The 17747-nt window shown below is 44.3% G+C and overlaps 1 protein-coding gene across 1 annotated transcript in view; it reads right to left on the bottom strand.

Annotated features, from left to right (window-relative positions):
• prkg2 (protein kinase cGMP-dependent 2) overlaps positions 1 to 17747 on the bottom strand; it is a 28025-nt gene extending 10278 nt beyond the window's left edge. Inside the window, exons 1-5 of the mRNA XM_070834458.1 lie at positions 17224 to 17747; positions 12861 to 13027; positions 9251 to 9364; positions 5135 to 5240; positions 3834 to 3897 (exon numbers count right to left, since the gene is read on the bottom strand). Of these exons, the coding sequence (XP_070690559.1) occupies positions 3834 to 3897; positions 5135 to 5240; positions 9251 to 9364; positions 12861 to 13027; positions 17224 to 17747 (975 nt within the window). The remainder of the gene's footprint in view (positions 1 to 3833; positions 3898 to 5134; positions 5241 to 9250; positions 9365 to 12860; positions 13028 to 17223) is intronic.

Genomic DNA, 17747 nt, shown 5'->3' with positions numbered 1-17747 from the left:
AAGAAGAAAAAACCGACCAATCACAGCGTAGAGTCGGCTGTCAATCACGACGCCACGCCCACTTTTATAGCCTCGAATATGTGATCAGAAAAATGAATCCATTAGGTGGAATATTTAAATCTCAGACTCAGTCAGGAGCCGACGTTCATCTGTAATTCTGAGAAAAATGAAGAGTGTGATTATCAATACAATAACAGAAGGGATCAATACTCATTTTATCGTATCTATCTATTTTCTTTGTCCCGTCACCGCATCCTCACACGTCTGTTAGGGGGCCTCTGAGGCCTCACTGCCGTCGCCATGGTTACAGATGACTCTCATCCTCAGCCGACTTGTTCGACGCCGAGCCGAGATCGCACCAATCAACCAATCAATCAATCAATCAGTCTTAATTCATGTAGAGCCGATTCATGACAGCGTTATCTCCAGACTCTTTCCATAAAGACCAAACTCTCTGATTAGGAGACAGGACGGTTAGTTTGGCTCAGTCTGAGTGTGACGGACACCTCGAGGTGCTCTGGAGCTAAACATGTGTTCCCTCAGACAGACTCCTCGTCTTCACTGTCACTCGCTCTCTCCTTCCTCGCCAACACACCCCAAACCCCCCCCCCCCCCCGCCGGCCCTGCCGAGTCAGCGAGCTGCCACCTCCATCTCGGAGCTCTCAGGTGAAGACGGGGAAGGTGACCCGGGGGGCGAACTGCTCTCTGGGACGGATGCCAGAGTCCGGCCACAGTCCGGCTGACTACAGGAGGACTTTGGCGAAAAGTGAACAAACAAATCAGAGCAACCACGCGTGAACATTCCCTGGTGTTTACTGTCAAAACTCTTGACACAAGTGGCGTCTTCCTCCAGCGTCCGAGCTTGTTTACGTCCCGTTTACGCTTCAGGAGAGCCGAGTTTAACAGCCGTCCGTGACAGCGGAGACAACATGCCAGGGCCGTGTTTGGAGAGGCTGTCTGGATGATACAGTGGCTGTTCAGGGAGGGAGGGGGGAGCCACACCGTCTGAACCCCGGCTGGGATCCTCAACATTCACCCTCTCAGGAGAGGAAGAGGAAGAGGAGGATGATGTTGTTACTAAAAAAAAAGCTGAAAGTATCTCCTCATTAGATATGCAGGACACAAGTTCGGCTTTACAGGGAAATAAAAACACAATAAAGGCAACACACACACACAAACATTAACCCATAAGAATATTCTGGAAATGTCCCTTTACAGCTTCATCCTTGAATTTAACGCCCTCAGTAACAGCTACTGCACTTCCTGGTGCAGTCATGTGACCCAGTGACCTTTTCCAAGATGGCTGCCTGCCTGATTGACACCTGAGACACAACCAGCTGATTTTAAGCAGCTTGTTTTTGTCATTAAAAGGTGAGTTTCAGACACTTTAATGATTCTAATCCTGTCCTAGATTATATGAAGCTGTCCTGACCGTATTTTAGGGGAAAGTTGATATGAAATAAAGCTGTGACATATTTAACATTTCAGATAGTAGCAGGTAGTATCTCATAAATAAGTTCAGAAGTCTGTTCCTTGTGCTGCTTTTAGTCTGTTTCATGTCCCCCATAGTTTTACTTAAAGGAGAAAAGGGTTCTTTAGGGATAAAATTGCACGTAAAAGCACATAAATAGTAAAAGCTTGAGGCAAGATGCATTTAAAAGACGATAAAATCATGTGGATTCATAGCTACAGATTACTGTTAGCTCATGTATCGGTCAACAGGTTGATGTTTTATGGCGTGGTTTAAATGAGCCGACCGTTTTCAGCAGCGCTCAGGTGTTCGGGAGGCTTGTTCCACAGGTGGGGAGCACCAGGTCACCTGAGCGCTCTGGAAATCAGAAATATTAGCAAATAACTTTAAGGAGAGGATTTAAGGAGACGAGCTGCACCTTCGAGCTGCAGTTCACTAATCGATCTTTTAATCAATCAGACAATCAGGGTCGTTGGGCTTCAGATGTTTAAAGCCCCCCCTCCTGCCCTCGGCCTGTGTGTGTGTGTGTGTGTGAGTGAGAGTGTGTGTGTGTGTGTGTGTGTGTGTGTGTGCGTGCGTGCGTGCGTGCGTGTGTGCGTGTGTGTGTGAGTGTGTGTGTGTGTGTGTGTTGGCTGCAGTCGTCCTATTTTTGGCGACTCTCGATCGCCCGCTCTCAGCACACATTCATCTGCACGTCTCTCTCTCTCTCTCTGCCGCCCGAGACAGAAACACAAAAACAAGCTGAGGGATGGGACCTATTTTTAAGACCCCCCCCCCCCCCCCAGTGTCCAGGTGGACAGGCCGTCCCATGAAGCTCCTTGAAAGCATCGTGCTGCCTTCAAGGAGCTGCTGAAATATCTGTCATGACATGAGCCTGAACGATGAATGATTTAAAACAGCTGGTTCCTTCAGTTGTTACACCGACACTGAACTCTTGTTGTGTTTGTGACCTGATTCGTGACAAACTTTGTGAATACGAAGAGCGAAAACTCTGCAGCACATCAGATCGCACACGTTACATGTTCCATAAAACTGAACCATGACGGGATTAACCCAGGACGGTCATTTAACGTCTAGTCTGAACTGATTTCAAGATTAAATGTGCAGGGATTTAGGTCCTGGAGTGAATTTTAGACCATTCAATACAAATATATTTACTATTTAAGACTTTTAGTAGTTAATGTGAATTTAAGACTATTTAAGACTTTTTAAGATGAACTGGTTTTGATCTTTAACTCACAAATAAAGGAACTAAATTCTTTAATTTTCATCTGGTGACAATCACCTTCTTATTTTTAGCGAAGTTCAAACAGCTCCCCTGAGATTTGCTTTGAGTCCCACGAAACTCACCGGTTCAAGTGCTTTTGCTGCATTGTTTTAAGAAAATGTACACATTTTTTACCAGATTATTAGATTATTAGATTATTAGACAGCGACAGTGACGAGGCAGACAGGAAATGGTGGAGAGAGGCGGGTATGAGATTCAAAAAGGCTGGAATCAGACTCATGTGACCGTGTGAGGAACCACGCTGAGATCATAAATAAATGAAAATACATCTTTTTACTTTCAAAGGAGCTCCTTTTTCTGCTCCAGTTTGAATTCAAATCTGAAAAAACTCACCCAACACACACACACACACACACCAGTTTCCATTCCCCCACTGTTTGACCAGAAGCTTCAGTATTATTATCTGGATGACTCTTAACGAACATCTGCACCACTATTAGGTTTCAGCCACACCCCCACCCTCCCCAGAGGCGACAGAATCGGCTCCATCAGAAACGACTGAACGAGGAAAACTAACGTCCTTGAAGTTTTCACTGCAGAAAGACGCTGAGAAAGGCTGTTTTTGAGCCGAAGCTGACGAGCAGCTCTTCGTTTTCCTCCCTGAAACACAATGCTGACGGAGGAGGAGGAGGAGGAGGAGGAGGAGGAGGAGGAGGAGGAGGAGGCATGTTTCCACACACACACACACACACACACACCTTTACACACTTGTATGTTCTCACACCAAAAGCCTGTCACTCGCACATCTTTAAGAAATCACTCGTCCCCCGTTTGAATAAACACTTTCTGGGGCCTTGGTCAAATAATTATGGTAACAATATACAGCGGCCGGCGATGACAGGAATAATATCGGCTCTGTTCATCAACAAGGTAATTTGCGAGGTCTTGCCAACTGGAGGCAGGAGGAATATGCTGACAGGCAGTAATGGTATATGGCCAAATGGTAATGATATTTTGACAGCAGCTATCTGCAACGGGGGAGCTGCCAGAGGGTTGAGCAACACTGAGGCAATACAATGAAAAGTCTAATTGTCCCTCCAGCAGAAACACAGAGCGTCTGACAGGAACACTTACCACCTCCAGGCAGTCCACTATTTTGCTTAGCTTGTCCTCCGGTAGATTAGCCAGCAGCGAAACACTGGCAGGAAAGACAAAACACACACGACGGACATTATTATCTGCACGTGCATTCAGCATAAAACTACCGACACATGATGCCTCTACAGCTCCCTGAGTGAGGCAGCAGACTGGTAGTTAAGATCAGTAGTTAATATCGTAGTTCACATATTAACCGAACTGTTAAAAGGCCTCTGAACGCTGGTCTGGGTCTTTAAAACGTGTTGCTGTTTCACTTCACTTCAGTCGTGTTATTGTCACATGCACGGATAAAAACAATGAGATTTGAGATTTTAAAGGCTAAAAATAGATAAATAAATAGAAGAAGAAAAGGAGATAAATATCACTAATACTGTGCAGATACAAGAATATATACAGGAGGTAAACTACATACAACTTCAAGTCTAAGAGCAGTAAAATATAGTATATATAAAAGTGGCGTTATATCATGGAAGTGACTTTGTTAATCAATTAACAGTCCAAAATCCAAAGATTTGCAGTTTGCATGATTTATCCAGAAGTTTTTTTGTCATTTCTGTTTGAAAAATAGATCAAACAATTATTCCATTTTCAAAACAGCTGCTAATTAATGTCTTATCAGTCAACTAATCGATTAATCAGTTCATCCTTTCAGCTGTAATCTGTTTTGTTTTTGTTCTCTGCCACCAAGTTCACAGCTTCATTACACCTGATACAGATGTTTTCCTCCGGAGGTGGACAGCTGGAAACATTAGACTTTCCTGACGATATATTTTGCCCACATTTAGATTTAATTACTATTTTTTACATGTTAAAATGTAAAAATAAGTTAATTTACAGGAATTTCTTCTAAACCAGAGCTCAAAGATGTGCAGCTGTGAGTTTGTTTCTGCCCTCTAGAGGTCCAACTTTACTCAGTGCAGCTTTAAATGCAGGTAAAACTGACTTTTTAAGAAAAGAAAAAGGGTCTAGTTAATCCATGCAGAGACACTGTATAGTAATTCAGCTGCCAAAAACACTAAACAGAACTAAACACTCTAAGATACACCTAAATGTATTCTTGTGCCCATTTATCCACATTACTGTGTTGTGTTTTGGTGAAGAATCACTAAATATTTAACTCCACCATTTCCACCACGTCACCTAAAGCTGTTAAAATCATTAATTATGCATCAGATCAGAGAAACAGCCCTTTGCTATACGTCACCCTTCACCTCCATCTCTGTCTTGTTAAAGTTAAAGCTTCAAACAGAAAGCTGATGCTACAGCGTGGTGCTAACCTGCGGAGGAAGTTGCGGTACTGTTCGTGTCGCGTCTCGGCCGTCCTCCTCATGATGTTCTGAAACACCTCCCGGTCCAGAGCCCACGTCCTCACTTTGTTCACCGCTGCAAAATCACATCACATCCATCTCAGAGAGCCGTCTGGTCCTGGTGACTAGCTAACTTCTCATTAATAACTGCAGAGCTTTCTGTAGCTGAGTGAAAACTTCTTCACTGATAATGAACATTTTCTTTCCCTCAGGAGCACAAGAGCTTCTCCTACTGACGGGTTTCAGTTAAACGTTAAATATTTGTTTTGTCTTTTTATTATTGCAGCTAATAGATCATTTTGGCTATTCTGTGAATTGCTACCCGACTTGTGATTGGTCAGTTTCAGCAATAGTCTGTGTCGGTGTCCTCTGATTGGTCGGTATCAGTGTGTGTAAAGAAGCGTCCTCTGATTGGTCGGTATCAGTCTGTAAAGAAGCGTCCTCTGATTGGTCGGTATCAGTCTGTATAAAGAAGCGTCCTCTGATTGGTCGGTATCAGTCTGTATAAAGAAGCGTCCTCTGATTGGTCGGTATCAGTCTGTATAAAGAAGCGTCCTCTGATTGGTCGGTATCAGTCTGTATAAAGAAGCGTCCTCTGATTGGTCGGTATCAGTCTGTATAAAGAAGCGTCCTCTGATTGGTCGGTATCAGTCTGTAAAGAAGCGTCCTCTGATTGGTCGGTATCAGTCTGTATAAAGAAGCGTCCTCTGATTGGTCGGTATCAGTCTGTATAAAGAAGCGTCCTCTGATTGGTCGGTATCAGTCTGTAAAGAAGCGTCCTCTGATTGGTCGGTATCAGTCTGTATAAAGAAGCGTCCTCTGATTGGTCGGTATCAGTCTGTAAAGAAGCGTCCTCTGATTGGTCGGTATCAGTCTGTATAAAGAAGCGTCCTCTGATTGGTCGGTATCAGTCTGTATAAAGAAGCGTCCTCTGATTGGTCGGTATCAGTCTATAAAGAAGCGTCCTCTGATTGGTCGGTATCAGTCTATAAAGAAGCGTCCTCTGATTGGTCGGTATCAGTCTATAAAGAAGCGTCCTCTGATTGGTCGGTATCAGTCTGTATAAAGAAGCGTCCTCTGATTGGTCGGTATCAGTCTGTATAAAGAAGCGTCCTCTGATTGGTCGGTATCAGTCTGTAAAGAAGCGTCCTCTGATTGGTCGGTATCAGTCTATAAAGAAGCGTCCTCTGATTGGTCGGTATCAGTCTGTATAAAGAAGCGTCCTCTGATTGGTCGGTATCAGTCTGTATAAAGAAGCGTCCTCTGATTGGTCGGTATCAGTCTGTAAAGAAGCGTCCTCTGATTGGTCGGTATCAGTCTGTATAAAGAAGCGTCCTCTGATTGGTCGGTATCAGTCTGTAAAGAAGCGTCCTCTGATTGGTCGGTATCAGTCTGTATAAAGAAGCGTCCTCTGATTGGTCGGTATCAGTCTGTATAAAGAAGCGTCCTCTGATTGGTCGGTATCAGTCTATAAAGAAGCGTCCTCTGATTGGTCGGTATCAGTCTATAAAGAAGCGTCCTCTGATTGGTCGGTATCAGTCTATAAAGAAGCGTCCTCTGATTGGTCGGTATCAGTCTGTATAAAGAAGCGTCCTCTGATTGGTCGGTATCAGTCTGTATAAAGAAGCGTCCTCTGATTGGTCGGTATCAGTCTGTAAAGAAGCGTCCTCTGATTGGTCGGTATCAGTCTATAAAGAAGCGTCCTCTGATTGGTCGGTATCAGTCTGTATAAAGAAGCGTCCTCTGATTGGTCGGTATCAGTCTGTATAAAGAAGCGTCCTCTGATTGGTCGGTATCAGTCTGTAAAGAAGCGTCCTCTGATTGGTCGGTATCAGTCTGTATAAAGAAGTGTCCTCTGATTGGTCGGTATCAGTCTATAAAGAAGCGTCCTCTGATTGGTCGGTATCAGTCTGTATAAAGAAGCGTCCTCTGATTGGTCGGTATCAGTCTGTATAAAGAAGCGTCCTCTGATTGGTCGGTATCAGTCTGTATAAAGAAGCGTCCTCTGATTGGTCGGTATCAGTCTATAAAGAAGCGTCCTCTGATTGGTCGGTATCAGTCTGTATAAAGAAGCGTCCTCTGATTGGTCGGTATCAGTCTGTATAAAGAAGCGTCCTCTGATTGGTCGGTATCAGTCTATAAAGAAGCGTCCTCTGATTGGTCGGTATCAGTCTATAAAGAAGCGTCCTCTGATTGGTCGGTATCAGTCTGTATAAAGAAGCTTTAGCTTTAGGGCGGGGCTACCTGCTCACTAGCCAATCAGAGGAGGGTCATTTCTGGCTCTAAAAACCCAAGATGGCGACACCTGTAAAGGCAAACTCGATGGCTGCTAGTTTGGCTTTAATAATCACCGTGACAACCCACCCCTGAGTGAGACAGCCTCTTCCCTCTTTAAGATAAATGTTAATTAGTAACTCAATAATCTAAACCTCAGCTTTGATGTGTGTCACACTTGGGATGAAAACAAAAGCTTCAAACTCAGGCAGCTCAGGCCTTTAATTAAAGTCCTCTATCAGAGATCACATGTCGTTTTGTTTCTTCAGATGTATAAAGGAGGCCAGAAAAACACAGTCATCTGTCCTGTCGCAGTTCCTCCTCATCTGTTCTCCTGTAAAACCCTCCAGTGTTTCCAGTTCACCCTGAATATTGAGGTCAACCCAGTGTTGCCCCCCCACACCCAAAGGGCCACCACTCAATTAGCTGGTTAAATATACAAGCCTGGACAAAGAGCACTCACAGAGCAGTCGGTATGTGCTCTCCAAATGCCACAGAGCTGGAAGCCAATCAGGATGCAAAGCTGTGGATATCACGTAAAGCTTCTGTCAACACGCCGTGCGGAGGCTTGTTTACTTCGGCCTGATGACCCATCGGACTCTCCCGCTCCCGCTATCAGCCGAGTCCTCGGCTTTAAGGAGTCTCACACGAAGGTCAGCGGAGTCGGATTACTTTCAGGAGAATTTCAAGACGACTGAGGCCACAGGACGGTGATTTTCGAATATTCAAATAGTGGTTAAATCAGTTTATGCAGCGATGAAAAATAGATTTTCTTTTGGCAGTAAAGTGGTAGAAAAATTCAGGGGATCTTGGAATAGTTCACTATCGAATGGTATTTTTGCTTGAAATGCACCTCCCTGCTGGACCGGATGGAAAACTCAGGTTCTTTATAGTGATATTTGGGTATTTCAGCTTTATTTGACAGGACAGAGGGAAGAAAAGCAGGGTGGAGACATGCAGCGAAGGGCCACAGCTGCATCAGCTTAGTTTAGGACTAGTCTTGGTCTTAAATTGTCTGGTTAGACTGGACTAATTACATTTCATAAATCTCCACACTTATGAAGACTCAGTCATGAGGCATCACTGTTGTTTTATGATCTGTTAACCGACACCCTGAGGTCATTAACGATGCTGCAGCTCTTCACGGCAGGACGGAGCTATTCTCCGCTTTCTACCAACGCCCAAACGGAGAGGAAGTGAATTAAGGGTGGTGCTGTTAGCTGCCGCCATGTTTTACTTCAGTGGTCCCCGGTGACACCAGTGATCCGTTTCAAATCTCTGAATGTGTTCATTTAACTAAACGGCCGAGTGATGAGTGATAAAACGTGTCGATCTTCCATCGCTAAGTGCCGCAGCCGCCATTTCTTCTCCTCTGTGAAGTGTCTTGTTTGACCCACAATGCATTGCACAACAGGCTGTCTGAGTCGGTCACTTTTAGGGAAGTTGTAAAAGGTGAATCTAAGTGTCTGCAGTTATATTTAAGTCAAAGAGTCATTCAGCCGTCTTTTAAACGTCGCAGCACTTTCCTGCTGCCCGACACAACTTGGTGACACGAGCGCCGCCTTCACTTCACTTTGCCTCCCTGCGGCGCTCACAGCCTGAATTCTTGAGAAGCACCAGCTTCATGTGAGCGCACAGACCGAGTGACCACGTGATGTTTGATCTTTCCTGCCACAAGGTCACAGACTCGGTCCCTGCAGCGGTCGGCGTGTCCGTCATCATCAGCGGACGCACCGACTGCCTGATGCAGAATGATGCGTTCAAGTACAGCGGGAGGTTTAGTGCTTACCGGGCACATGCAGAGACGGTTACCTCGCACTGATGCCGTCCGCGTGCAGTTGTACAGAATGGCCAACTCTCCGAACGTGGTCCACACCGCTATCGACGTGAGCAGCTTGTTGTGTTGAAACACATCCAGCTTCCCATCTGGAAATATGAAACAAGGACAATCAATAGTTTTTATTCTATCCCCACATTTAGGACACAGATGAAAAAGCACAGGAGCCAGACACAGAGCGTCACAGGCTGGAGAGGATTTAAGAGGATCCACTGGCCAAAACACCACAGAATGATCATTCAAAGTCGAACCTGTAAGAAAACCAGCAGGTTTCTGAGGCACAGAGGGAATCATCCACACCTGCAGGGTTCATTTCCTGCTTTTCCTGGTTTTTTACATTAATTCTGGGATGAAACACAAATAATAATAATAATAATAATAATAATAATTCCTCTTGGGAAATCCCTGCTTTAATGTTTGCTATCATCTTAAAGCTAAATTGCTGAGTCCTTCATACAAGACAGGAAAATAAAAAATGCCCCTTCTCCCTTTCATCCTTCCTATTTATCGTCTCTGAAGTGTATTTTTAGTCTTTTGGTCCGTCAGTGACCCTGAGATGAAATCATCTGCAGCTCGAATTATGACTGAAATTAAATGCGTCATTAATGAGATTACGATCACTGGCTCCTGAAGTCTGTGTGGTTATTTTAATGGCTTCATTAGAGAATACTAATCATTAATCATGGGCAGTTTTACTACATTAGCAACAATTCACATCACAAAAAAGGAGAAAGCTGTGTCGGACTCACAGTCAAGACTCTGTTTCATTATTTGAATTTGAAAGAAATCTTCCTTTTGAAACAGGTTATATGTAATTTATGACTTTCTGGGAAAAGCGTTGGTCATATTTCTACATATGTGATGGTGCCAGGAGACCTTACAGTGACAGTGACAGTGACAGTTACATCACTGTGTCGACCTGCTGCAACACAAACAACAAAAACAAAAACTGAACGGAGGATTTTCTTCACCAAACACACACTGGCAGATAACCAGCCACCGTTTAGAGGCCGTGTGGTCGTCTAGAAAATGTTGTTTGATGTTTGGGATGAAGCAGTTAGTAACCAAACACCCATTAAGCAGGGGATGATGCTGAGGTGTCCATTATCAGGAATTGTTCCAGTGCACATGTGTGGAAGTATCTGCTGCCTGTTACCATTACTCCTGCTCGTTTTCTTATTATTTCTTAATTCTAACTATCTTTTTAATTCTTTGTTTTACTTTTTTGCTGGTAATATGTTTTTAAGACCTTCCCTCTCCAATACATGCTGGTGGAGAGAGCTCTGGTCATCTTTTTGCTGTGAAAGTACTACTTTAACTCTGCCGGGTGGCCGTTGGTAGCCGTTTTGTCTACACCAGTGATCAGCTGATCGCTCTGAAACCTGCTGGCATCTTGACCACGAGATCTTCACAAATTCCAGAAGAATTGTGGAAGAAAACACACTGAGGTTGCAGAGGAGAGAGGAACCAGGAGGCGTTTGGAGGAAAAGAAACATAAACCCTGTCTCCCCATCGTTACTATGGGCAACGTGAGATCTCTGGTAAACAAGATGGAGGAGCTAACAGCGTTAGCCAGGAGTCAGGTGGAGCACCGGGAGTGTAGTCTGGTGTGCTTTACGGAGACACGGCTGCATCAGGACATTCCCCACGACGATGTTTCCATCTGTGGCTTCCAAACTGTTCGGGCCGACAGGGACTGCACCAGGAGCGGTGAGCGGAGAGGAGGGGGGCTCTAGTGAACAACAGGTGGTGCAGTCCTGCTCATGTTACTATCAAGGAGCTCATCTGCAGCCCGGACATTGAACTGTTTGCTGTTGGTCTTCGTCCATATTATCTGCCACTGGAGTTTTCACATGTTGTCATGGTGACTGTTTACATTCCTCCTTCTGCCAACCCGACTTCGGCGTGTGACGTCATCCACTCCGCCATAGCCCGGGTACAGACTCTACACCAGAGAGGAGAGGATCCTGGACTCTGGACTCACCTGATTTACTTTTGTGTTTGAAGTTTATTCTTATTCTTTTGGAGCAGTGTGTAACAAAAAGCAATTTCCCCCTGAGGATTATTAAAGGAATTCTGATTCTGATTCTGATTAAAGGAAGACGTGGAGGCAGAGAAACCTCTGAAGGGCTTTACCCTGCTCATACCACGGTCACTTCCAAAGAAAAAGGTTCAGGACCATTCATTTATATTTTCATGTGTTTTGTAACCAAAATCTAACATTTTTCAGTCGCCATAACTTGCCTGAGGGTCTGACTAATTCCTGGAACAATCGCAAAGGTTTGCAAAAGTTTGGATAAAGCGAAGTCTGAGAACATACGAAGACCAAACTAGTCATGAGAGCATCTCAGAAAGCTTCAGGGCACTCCAGCCCTGCAGTCAGCACGATTTTACCTCAATGAGCGGCCAGTTAAAATATAAAACCCAGAGCAGAAACAGACAAAGTCCTCTGGTTCACTCACGTCGCCCAAAACACCAAAACTGTGTTTCCATTCCAGGGGACACAAAGCATCAAGTTTACACCTGCAGTCATTCAGAGGTCGCACACAAAGGGGAATAAAACATTCAGCAAAGACAAATCAAGTTAATTTTCTCCCCGTAGAGACACAGTGGACAAAATGTCAGCCATGCTGTTACAGGCCAAATTCATCACCGCAGAATGTGACCTGGAAACTGACTGTTAATGACGCTGAAGCACCTTTTCCAGGTGAGCAGCAAGGTGAGTCTCTTCACACGTGACTTCAGACTGATTATGGGGTCAGACTTTTAGTGTATCTGCACAGTGAATGAGCCAAATACAGCAGAAACTGGTCTGTTCATAGCTGGAAGCCATTTTTATATGTGACTGCTGTTTGTAAATTTAAAAAGAATGTTATGTGGAGAAAGTATTTCAAGTTAAAGGGTAATTCCATTATTTTCCTGGGTCCTCTGTGTCCACATCCTGGTGTCTGAGTGACTGGTAGGTAGTAAAAGTGTTGGAACTGGTCCAGTAGATCACCTCAGCCAGCAGCCACCAAACGGGCTGCAATGGCTGCAACGTGATCCTTTGGGACAACTGCACCTGATCACAGTAGGTCCACTAAAAGAGCTTGTTTGATCCACTGACAGGCTCAGAGTGTTATTCTAAGTGTGTGACAGCATCATGGAAAGGATCCCTACAGAGAGAGACCTGGAAGATCCTTTTGGTTTAACCACAAACAGCACACACACCAGACTACATTCACTAAAACAGGGATTTTACTTTGCAAAACACTGCACTTTGTTTGATTCTGGTGCTTTAAAAGGGTGAGTTTGGATCCAACTTATTTTCAAGTTTTAACTTTAAAAACACCAAATTTCACACAACAACACAAACTAAGAAACTGAAGGAGGCAGCAGTCGACCACACACTCCGATTTTCTGTTCTCTAAAATCCCTGTTTTAGTGAATGTAGTCTGGTGTGTGTGCTGTTTGTGGTTAAACCAAAAGGATCTTCCAGGTCTCTCTCTGTAGGGATCCTTTCCATGATGCTGTGAAGTGGATGGAGAAAGTTCATTTCCTGGTTCCTCTCCAGAGGAAGAGGAGGAAGAGGAGGAAGAGCCTTACCTGCCAGGACAAACAGGTGGTTCCCAGGCTCCCCCTGCTTGATGACGCACTCTCCCTGCTGGTAGGTGCGCTCGTACATGCACTCCACCATGTCTTTGATCTGCTGCAGCTCCAGACGCTTCAGGTACTGGTTCTTGTTCAGGGCGTCGGTCAGAAGCTTCTTCACACTGTTCACACACAAACAGAGGAGGAAGAGGAGGAGGAGGAAGAAGAGTTAGCGATGTGGCTACAGCTGTGAGGGGAAGAGCAGGGAGGACGTGTCTTTGCTTTTGTGTCTTTTAGTGTGTTTTCATCAGTGAATACGAGAGAAACTTAATTGTGAAATCAACTTGCTTTAATTCCCTCTTTCTAAATCCAAAACAATTAGTCGATTAATCGTGAATTTGTTCATCAAAAATGTTTTTTTTGTTAAGCAAAAATGACCCTAAAGTACCTGCTTCCAGCTTTTTATTTGAGAATATTGGTATATTTTTAATGAATTTTACCCTTCCATGATAGGAAACTTCATATTTTTGTCTTTTTGACATCAGCTTGTTTAGACCAAATTATTCATCATTTAATTAAGAAAATATTTTTTAATATTTTATATTTTTTTAATGAAAAATAATCATTAGTTGCAGCCCTCCTTCATTGCTTTCTTTCAATTCTCTTTCCTTCTGTCCTTCCTACTTTCAGCAGTCTTATAACCTCTTTTCTTCAACGTTTTGTTTTTTCTTTACTTCCTTTTTTTCATTCATTTATTTTATTTTATTATTCATTTTTCTTTCAGTCTCTTCCTTTTCTTTTATCTTTCCTTTCTTATTTATTTTACTACTTTGCTTCTTCCTTCCCTCTTTGTCTATTTCTTCTTTCCCTTTTTTCCTGCAATGGCTGCACAAAGTAGGTCCACTAAAAGAGCTTGCTTGATCCACTGACTGTGATCCTTTTGGTTTAACCACAAACAGCCGTTATATCGCTCTCTGCACACACACCAGACTACATTCACTAAAACAGGGATTTTAGCTCACAGGACACAGGAGCTGCTGGTCTCCTGCTGCCTCCATCAGTTTGTTAGTTTGTGTTGTTGTGTGAAATTCTGTGTTTTTAAAGTTAAAACTTGAAAATAAGTTGGATCCAAACTCACCCTTTTGAAGCACCAGAATCACACAAGGTGCAGCGTTCTGCAAAGTAAAATTACTGTTTTTGTCAATGGAGTCTGGTGGCTTTGTAAGACGCCAAACTGCTGCCTCAATCATTTCGATTTTTGTGTTATTGTGTGACTTTTGCAGGATTTTTGGATCATGTGTTGCACAAACATCGTGTTGGATCCAAATTAAACCTCTAAAAACACCAAACAGCCTATTTTCACAATGAGAACTTTGACTAGATACTTACTAATTACAATTTACTTATAGTACTATTGCGCTACCTAGTGATGGAACATGCTTCTATTTTAGCTTTGAAACTCGATTTCCTTCGGTAAATACTTTTACTTTTTTACTCTCTTTGACACGTTTAAGTACTTCTCCCTCTGTGGTGCGTTGCTGAGCCACCAGGACGCCCACATCCTCATTACTCACCACGTTTTTTAGCCTGCGTGATAAAGATTTTGTCTCCTGTGAAAAGATGACTATTTGCAGCCTCTGGGCTGCTTTCCGACAATGAATCAAAACGAAACGGCGAAAAAAACATAAAATCATCATGAGCTGTCAAACGTCACCGCTGTGCATTTTAACAGCTGCAGCGAGAAGAAGACATCACTTCCTTTGGGGAGTTGTAAACCGCAAAAGGTTAAGAGCCACGGTTGAACGCCGCCAATAGATCATGAGGCTCAGGTGGAGGGTGGTCTGTTTATCCGCCTTATCGTGTGCAGTAAATTATCAGTCTGGGCTTCGTAAAACGAGGGCAGATGACATTCAGGCCTTCATGCTTCAGCCCACATCCTCTTCAGCCTCCCACCTCGCTGAGCCGGAGCTGCGTTGTCACTCACAGACGATGAGTGTCCAGTTTCAAAGGGCCAGGCGGCCTCATTTGCAGTGGTTTTGGTTAAATAATCCACGCCGGGCTTATTAGCGACATGTGTTTTAAACATGAGGATCAGGAGACTCTCTTTTATTCAGACGACCATCACGGCTGGTCCAGCTGAAGTTGGTGCTTTTCAGATCGCCTGAACTCTGTTTTTTTTTTGTTGTTGTTGTTATTGTTGTTAAATGCCGAGTGATTGTGTTTGCACCGAGGCGCCAAAGTGGCTGCATGCCCGGTCGGAGGAGACGTGGGCGGCACGTGTCGCTGGTCTGCAGGGTGTTGAGGGTGAATTAAAAAGCTGTGATGATGTTGTGTTGTTTGCATCCTTCTGCCTCCACGCACCCACCGAGACGCCACCCGTTGGTTTGCTGAACGCCGTTTTGAAGCCTCGACTTTTGGCTTTTATGGTTTTAGTTTTGGAGCCAGAAGTGACACACGTCTCTGATTGGTTAGGTTTAGTTATGACCCTCCTCTGATTGGTTAATCAGCAGACCTTCTTCCTGGTGTATCTTCCTCTAAGTGGGACCATAATTTACTAAAGGAACATCCTGCTGTGCTGAAGAAGACTTGAAATAAATCCAAGTAAGAAGCTCTTAGCTACTGTAGCTAATACTTTCTTAGTGCCATTAGCAGTTGGGTCTATTTGCTGTTTTACCTGCTAGCACTGTTAGCTCCATTAGCTTTATTAGCTCTGTTAGCTTTTAGAGCGGTTAGCTCCCGTTAGCTGTCGGCTTCGCTACTGGTTGGCTCCCTGAACTCCATTAGCCCTTCACTAGGTTTAATTTTAACTCTATTAGCACAGTTAGCTCGATTAGCTGTTACCTCCACTGGCTTTATTAGTTCCATTAGCTGTTAGCTCTTTAATCTGCTAGTATTGTTAGCTCTGTTATATGTTAACTCCATTAGCTTTATTTGCTCAATTAGCTGTTAGCTGTCATCTTTGCTACTTGTTGGCTGCTCCATTAGCCCTTCACTAGATTAGCTGTGACCTCTGTTAGCTCTTAGCACTGTGAGCTCCATTAGCTGTTAGCTCTGTGAGCGGCTACCACTGTTAGTGCCGTTAGCTGTTAACTCCATTAGCTTTAGCAGCTCCATTAGCATTAGTGGCACTGTTAGCTTTATTGACTGTTAGCTCTGTTAGTTGGTAGCTCTGTTAGCTGTTTGTGCTAAGAGCTCCTTTTGCTGTAAACTTTGTTAGCTCCACTGGCTTTATTAGCTCCATTAGCTGTTAGCTCCACTGGCTTTATTAGCTCCATTAGCTGTTAGCTCCGCTGGCTTTATTAGCTCCATTAGCTGTTAGCTCCACTGGCTTTGTTAGCTCCATTAGCTGTTAGCTCCACTGGCTTTGTTAGCTCCATTAGCTGTTAGCTCCACTGGCTTTGTTAGCTCCATTAGCTGTTAGCTCCACTGGCTTTGTTAGCTCCATTAGCTGTTAGCTCTGTAAGTAGCTGCCCAGTGACAGTCATTATTTTCTGAAACCTTTTTTATATGAAACATTTAGTGTTAAGAGTCGAGGTATGTAAAGCGTCTTGAGATAATGCTGTTGTGAATTGGCGCTAAATAAATAAAGATTGATTGATTGATTGATAATAGAATAAAAGGAACCTGCTGGAGATCAGTGTGAGCTCTGAACATGCACCAGCTTAACATTTACCATCTTAATATTTAACATCTAATCTCCTCACAGGGTTTGAATTAAGTTTGAAAATAAAAAACGATCCCTCAGGCAGCAATTTGAGATCAACTTACTTCCTGTTGGGGGGGGACGTACTGTAACACCGGCGGTTGGCTTAAATCAATGAGATAACGGTAACAGAGGTAATTATTTTATCATGGGAGGGAAGGAGGTTTTATTTGATTTATACCTGCTGGTACATTTCGCCATTAATCGTGAATATCAGACAATATCAGGAAGCTTTATTGTCTTTTTTCACGACTGCATTTTATTATTATTATTATTTTAATGCATTTACATTTCATCTATCAATTCATCTTCTCTAATCAGCAATTTTAATGACACTTATTTGCTAATTGCAGTACTGCTTTTTCTCTTTGTAGCTGCTGTTTCTTCCTTTTCTTTGCTTTTGACTCATTATCATTTTAAATGAGGGTCGCGGCTCGATGATCTCTTGAATATAAATAAAGGGTGAATTAATGAATGAAGATAGGAGTCTACCATTTTATCCTCCTCACACTAAACTCTTCGCCTCTTGCCCACCTTCCTCCTCCTCCTCCTCCTCCTCCTCCTCCTCCTCCTGCTGCTTGCATTCTTAACTCTCCTCCACTGGGATGACTGGATGGAGCCTGAAGGCATCGTGGACCCTTCACTGCCTCTAGTCTGCTCTGTTTTGCGTCTCACCTTGCATCCTTGGGTACCCGGGCCTTCTCGAAGGAGAACTTGGGCAGGCTGCTGGAGTCGTAGGTCCTGGACGTGGGCTCGGCCGACACTCCGGCTTTGGCGCCTTTCCTCCTGTTCAGGGTCTCCTTGATGCGAACGCTGAGGTTGGGGCTGCTCTTGCCGCTGGTTTTGATGGAGGGCGGCCTCGACACCAGCCCCGCCGAGGCCCCGCTCTGGTTCCTCATGACGTCCTGCAGCTTGTTGAGCTGGATGCACTTGTTCTGCAGCTCCTCGCTCAGCTCGGCCAGAGCTCGCGTCTGTTTGGCCAGCTGCTCCTGCAGACCTTTGATCTGCTGCTCTTTGGCACAAAGCTCCTCGTCCTTCCTCTTGCCCTCCCGCTCCAGCTCGTCCACCCGGGCCCGCAGGGACTCCAGGGACGCGTTCTTGAACCCGCCGCCGTTATCTTTGTGGGCTCGGCTGTTGGAGGCAGCAGCAGAGCCGTCTGTGTGTTTGTAGCGCTTTGACTTCATCGAACCGTTCCCCAT

This window comes from Pempheris klunzingeri, chromosome 7, assembly GCF_042242105.1.
Source record: "Pempheris klunzingeri isolate RE-2024b chromosome 7, fPemKlu1.hap1, whole genome shotgun sequence".
Lineage (NCBI taxonomy): Eukaryota > Metazoa > Chordata > Actinopteri > Acropomatiformes > Pempheridae > Pempheris > Pempheris klunzingeri.
This window is presented reverse-complemented; position numbering and strand designations above follow the sequence as displayed.